The sequence below is a fragment of the Episyrphus balteatus genome, chromosome 1 (assembly GCF_945859705.1).
Source record: "Episyrphus balteatus chromosome 1, idEpiBalt1.1, whole genome shotgun sequence".
Classification (NCBI taxonomy): domain Eukaryota; kingdom Metazoa; phylum Arthropoda; class Insecta; order Diptera; family Syrphidae; genus Episyrphus; species Episyrphus balteatus.
Window position 1 is genome coordinate 165,924,457 of NC_079134.1, and position 5,731 is coordinate 165,930,187.

Below are 5,731 nucleotides of genomic sequence, written 5' to 3' on the forward strand. Positions count from 1 at the left end.
TCTTAAATTTTTCTCAAAATTTTTACTGATATTTTTAAATTCTTATAGAAAAAAAGCAAAAACAATGAAAGAAATCGCCGAGAAGAATTGTGAAAAACGTATCAAAGAATATATGAAACGTCAACAGAAAACCGAACAAGAATATGAAAATATGAAACCGAAACCTTCGACAATGTTGGCAGCTTTGAAACATAAAATTTGGTCCAGTCAAGGTAATCTCAACAAACCTCCAAAAGAACCAATGAATGGTGCTAAATTCAGTGATTTAGTTGGTGGATCAATATCGAGTAGAGTTGGTGCTGTACAAAAGAAAGTTATGGTCTCGAAGTTGAAAAATCAGTCAAGTCGTGAACGTGGTGATCGAGAAAATGATACTGGTTTTAAAATTGGAGAAATCGAATCCGATGGAAAGAGAACCATAACTTCTTTGACTGGTCTTCAGCGTGATTCAGAAGTTTTGTATGTTGGAACTTTTAGTTCGAATGAAGATAACGGAAAGAGAGGAAAACTTACAGATGTCTTTGATATGGAAGCAAATAGTGACACAGAAAGGGAAGTTCCACGGATTGGCTATGGAACTTTGTCAAGATCGTTTTCTCAACCTGATTTCTTAGCTGCACAGAATGATGATGAAGCTTGCAATGATATTCTTCTTCAGCGACCAACTGGTCTGTTTGATAGACCAATGTTGGGAAGTATTGCATTTAGACGATCAGTTACAGCTGCATTGAGTCAATTACATCCTGAAGCTTCATCAATTGATTCATCAAATTCTGCTAATACTTCAAGGAAATTGGGACAGCTGGGAAAGTCACGATCAGTTAAATCGCGTTCGTTTTTAAACATATCAGATAGTGATTCAGAAGGTGCTTGTTTTAGTGACGATGAAGATCAAGAGGATTCGGGGAGTCCTATTCAGAGATTTTTAGCTGTTTGGGGATTGGATGAGTATTTGGCTGTGTAAGTTTAATACTACATGAAAATTAGCCTCAGTTAAAATTTGTTTTATGCTTCTAGATTTCATAAACAACAAATTGATTTGGACACCTTGATGCTTTTGACGGAGGCAGATCTTAAATCACTTGGACTTCCACTTGGACCATTTAGAAAACTTACTTTTGCCATTCAAGAAAGACGTAATGCCTTGGCAAATCCAGGGCCCATTCAAGATAGTCGATTATAAAATTTAAAAAAATAAAAACACACAAATTTTGTTCATCTCTTAATTTTACATTTTTACCATTAATAAAAAAAAAACTTTTTGAAGACATTTTAATTAATTTTTTTTTTTTTGATTCAGAAGATTTTTTAGAATTAATATTTTTTTAGCTGGAAATTGTATAAAAATTTCATCGATATTGGTGAATAATTGTTAAGGATGAAAACGAAAAATTATATTGAAAAAAAAACTTTATGGTTCAAGCTCGTTCGAAAATGTAAGAAATTCAAAAGTCCATGTGAAAATGATTTTTCCGCACTATCCAAAAAAATAACATTTCAGTGAAATAACTCGTAAGTTTAAAAAATTCTTAAATTATAAAACCCACATCTTCAAAAAAATTTAATAAAGTCCCCCCAAAATAATACGTTTTTAATTCAGAGATCTTTAACTGACCACTCGTATCGAAAAAAAGGTCATTTCTTTAGCCTTTTTATATGCAATATTTTTTGTAATTTTATATTCGATAATATAACATATATGAGCAAATAACGAAAGCCCACTTTTTCGACTTCTAATGAATTTGTTAAAAAAAATTATAATTTTTAAATAACATTTTTTTAAAGAAAAAAGTGTTTTTACATTTTTATGGTTATACGTATTCAAATATATAACGTCTTTTAATTTGGAGGACACTTTGAGGCGGAATAGAAAAAAAAATTTATCTGACATGGTTTTTGAGTTATTGAAAATGACAAAATCTGAAATGATAACAAACAATAGGTTTGGCAGGCATCGAAATGTGTAGGTTTTTAAATGCTTTTTAATTCAACGGACTTAGTTTCTATAGCCTCAACAGTTTTTTTTTCTGTTCAAAATTCCGGTAAAATAAAGCTTAAGAGCGAACGAAACTAGGAAAATTAATATTTTTGGACGTCCAAAATCGTAGGTACTTAAATGCTAATTTGTTGCGTACAATTTTGTAGCTTATCTCAGTATTTTTTTTTTTTTCAACGTAAAGTTTCAGAAGTGCATTTCTAGTTTGCATAGGCCAGTGGAGACATTTTGAAAGAATAATTAAATAATAATTTTTTTTTTGCCAGTAATTGAAGTTTCAAAAACAATGTTTTTGAAGCAAACCCGAATTTCGTAGCTCCAACACTTTTAAAAATATTCAAGTTTTAATTAAAAAAGTTAGGTCAAAAGTAAGCTTTCAAAATTTAAAAAAAATGTGAAATTCAAATCTATTTTATGCAGAAATTTGAAGTAACCTAGACTCAAATAACACGATAAAAGCTTGATATAATAGGTCGATCACTTTTCTTGCTATTCAAGACTCCGCTTAAATAAGATTGTAACAAACGGTCAAAATTTTAAAAAGAGTTGCATATAATTTTTTCAGAGAAAGTATAAGGTCGATGGACTGTTCAGAAGGACTTTTGAGTTTTAATCATACTAAAGGAATCTTCTTTCAATTGAATGTCCTACTAACAATAAGCCTAGATAGCCCAGTCATTTTAGTCATTTTTAAGCCCAATCTGCGGAAAAATTCCTACTGGTCTGAATTTTGGTATACAGCTTAATGACGGCTTTGTTATGAAGATGTGAAAAATCGACATTGATATCGTGTCCGCGTTAAGAGTTATAGGGGTCAAAAGGTCACAAAAACTGGTTTTTCACGATTTTCAGCAAAACGGTAAGTCTTATCAAAAAATTTTCAATGCAAGAATTGTAGACCAGATTATTATATATAAAAAGTGTCATGACACTTTTTTTCCTAAGACCCACCGTTTCTTAGGTATAACGATTCAAAAAGTTGAAGTTTAGTTGTAATCGTCATAATCCTATTCCTGAAAAAAAAACTCCTAACTGAAAAGTTCCTGAAATTTCATTTTTTTTTTTGGCTTGAATTTCGTTCCTCAACTGTTAAGAATATGGGGAAACCAAAAAAAAATGGAAATTTTCGCCATTTTTCCGATTGGGGCCCTTCTCCCGAAACCATTTCCCTGGGAATTTTTGTTTGGAATATGTCTGAAAATATACAGGGTGTGCAATAGAGAATGGACAACCCTAAAACGGCTTATAGCTACACTTATGATTGTTCTAAAAACAGATAGAAAAAAGTTCTATCGCAACCAGTTCATAAAATATGGACTTTTTTTCGTTCAGTGTATTTTAAATTTTATCATCTTATGTTTTCGTTCACTACAACCACGAATGAATGAATTTTATTTATTTCTTTTTTTTATAATTTTCTACAATAATTGGATGAGTACATAAACACTTTAAAAATTTCATAGCTATTGCACATTTTCGTAAAAAAAATTTTGAAATCTGTTTTTTGATGCAAAATGTAAAAAAAGTATTTTATGAAAAATTTTAAACACCTGTGGTATAAAATAAATCTATAGAAACCTAGGTGGCCAACTTTCTTAAAAATATTTCCCTTATACCAGAATATTTTTAAGAAAGTTGGCCACCTAGGTTTCTATAGATTTATTTTATACCACAGGTGTTTAAAATTTTTCATAAAATACTTTTTTTACATTTTGCATCAAAAAACAGATTTCAAAATTTTTTTTACGAAAATGTGCAATAGCTATGAAATTTTTAAAGTGTTTATGTACTCATCCAATTATTGTAGAAAATTATAAAAAAAAGAAATAAATAAAATTCATTCATTCGTGGTTGTAGTGAACGAAAACATAAGATGATAAAATTTAAAATACACTGAACGAAAAAAAGTCCATATTTTATGAACTGGTTGCGATAGAACTTTTTTCTATCTGTTTTTAGAACAATCATAAGTGTAGCTATAAGCCGTTTTAGGGTTGTCCATTCTCTATTGCACACCCTGTATATTTTCAGACATATTCCAAACAAAAATTCCCAGGGAAATGGTTTCGGGAGAAGGGCCCCAATCGGAAAAATGGCGAAAATTTCCATTTTTTTTTGGTTTCCCCATATTCTTAACAGTTGAGGAACGAAATTCAAGCCAAAAAAAAAATGAAATTTCAGGAACTTTTCAGTTAGGAGTTTTTTTTTCAGGAATAGGATTATGACGATTACAACTAAACTTCAACTTTTTGAATCGTTATACCTAAGAAACGGTGGGTCTTAGGAAAAAAAGTGTCGTGACACTTTTTATATATAATAATCTGGTCTACAATTCTTGCATTGAAAATTTTTTGATAAGACTTACCGTTTTGCTGAAAATCGTGAAAAACCAGTTTTTGTGACCTTTTGACCCCTATAACTCTTAACGCGGACACGATATCAATGTCGATTTTTCACATCTTCATAACAAAGCCGTCATTAAGCTGTATACCAAAATTCAGCCCAGTAGGAATTTTTCCGCAGATAAAACCTAAAATTACTGGACTAAGATATGTTTTCCGACCTTTTCAAACTTTTTCATGATACAGTGTTAGCAAGGTATTAAGCATAATAGAAAGTAATAACACTGGTGTAAAACGAAAACGCCTTTTAAACCAAACTAAATGTGCTGATCCTGAATCCGAATTCATAATTGTCATACTTTTTAAAAATTTGAATATTAGTGGTCAAAAATACCGATTTTGGATACTTTTAACGTCGATCACCGTTAATATTTTTTTTTGTACTTTTTATGCAATTTCAAAAACCCAAATTTTATGGTCTAATAATGATTATTTCTTTTCAAAATTAATTTTTTCTCAAAGATAATGGAAATAGAAATGTATGACATTCCAAAATTGTACTGGTAATGGTTTTTTGAAGGAAACACCTATTTATGGCTTATGATATGGATTTAAAAAAATAAATAAATCAAATAGTTTTTGCGACTTTATAGTGAAAATATTGATGAGTAGGCTAAGGCTTAGCCACATCGGAAAGGTATGCGGTAGCGTTAAGGGTTATTTAAAAAAAATTCTAAAATGGAATTTCAACATTCAAGTGTTAAATTTGTTCATACAATTACCCATACCGCATGCCTTTCCAGTGTGGTCAAGCCTTAAAGCTCAAAAACTAGACGTGATGGAATGAAAATGTGCCTACACAAGTATGATTTCAAAACACAAAAGACAATTAAGTTCACACAATAAAGTTCTTGCTACACAAAGAAAAAACCCACAGGAGTAATTTTACTTCTGGTATATTTAACCATGTTTCTGGTATATTCGACTTTATTATGGTTGAATAAACCAGAAGTAAAGTTATCTCATGCGTTACATACAACAGTCGTTAAAAATTCTTTTCATTAAGCATTTCTATTTTTTATTTTTATTATTTTAATAGGTTCCTAAAAATTAAAATTTTTTAACTTAAGTGGTATAAAAATACTTGTTTTTTTACAAATTTTAAAGATTGCGATTGTATATAATTACCCTTTTTATTACAAAATAAACTTAAAAAACAGTATCGTGGATAACAAAAAGAACTTAAAATAAAGTCATCATCTTTAGTATCAACGCATAAATTATTTCACAATCAGGAAGGTATTCCCACCTCCTAAGAGATTTTTACGCCAAATCCATTTTTACTCCAGTTTTTTATTAAAAAATAAAAAAAACACACTTTTAAATTTTTTCT

At 29.9% G+C, this 5,731-nt stretch overlaps 1 protein-coding gene across 4 annotated transcripts in view; it reads left to right on the plus strand.

Annotated features, from left to right (window-relative positions):
* LOC129921111 (pre-mRNA splicing regulator USH1G) overlaps positions 1-1,185 on the plus strand; it is a 522,815-nt gene extending 521,630 nt beyond the window's left edge. For all 4 annotated transcript variants that reach the window (XM_056002793.1, XM_056002794.1, XM_056002792.1 and 1 more), the window contains 2 exons: positions 49-960; positions 1,018-1,185. In XM_056002793.1, coding sequence (XP_055858768.1) covers positions 49-960; positions 1,018-1,183 — 1,078 coding nt within the window. In that variant the 3' untranslated portion in view covers positions 1,184-1,185. The remainder of the gene's footprint in view (positions 1-48; positions 961-1,017) is intronic.
* Positions 1,186-5,731: the final 4,546 nt, after the last annotated feature.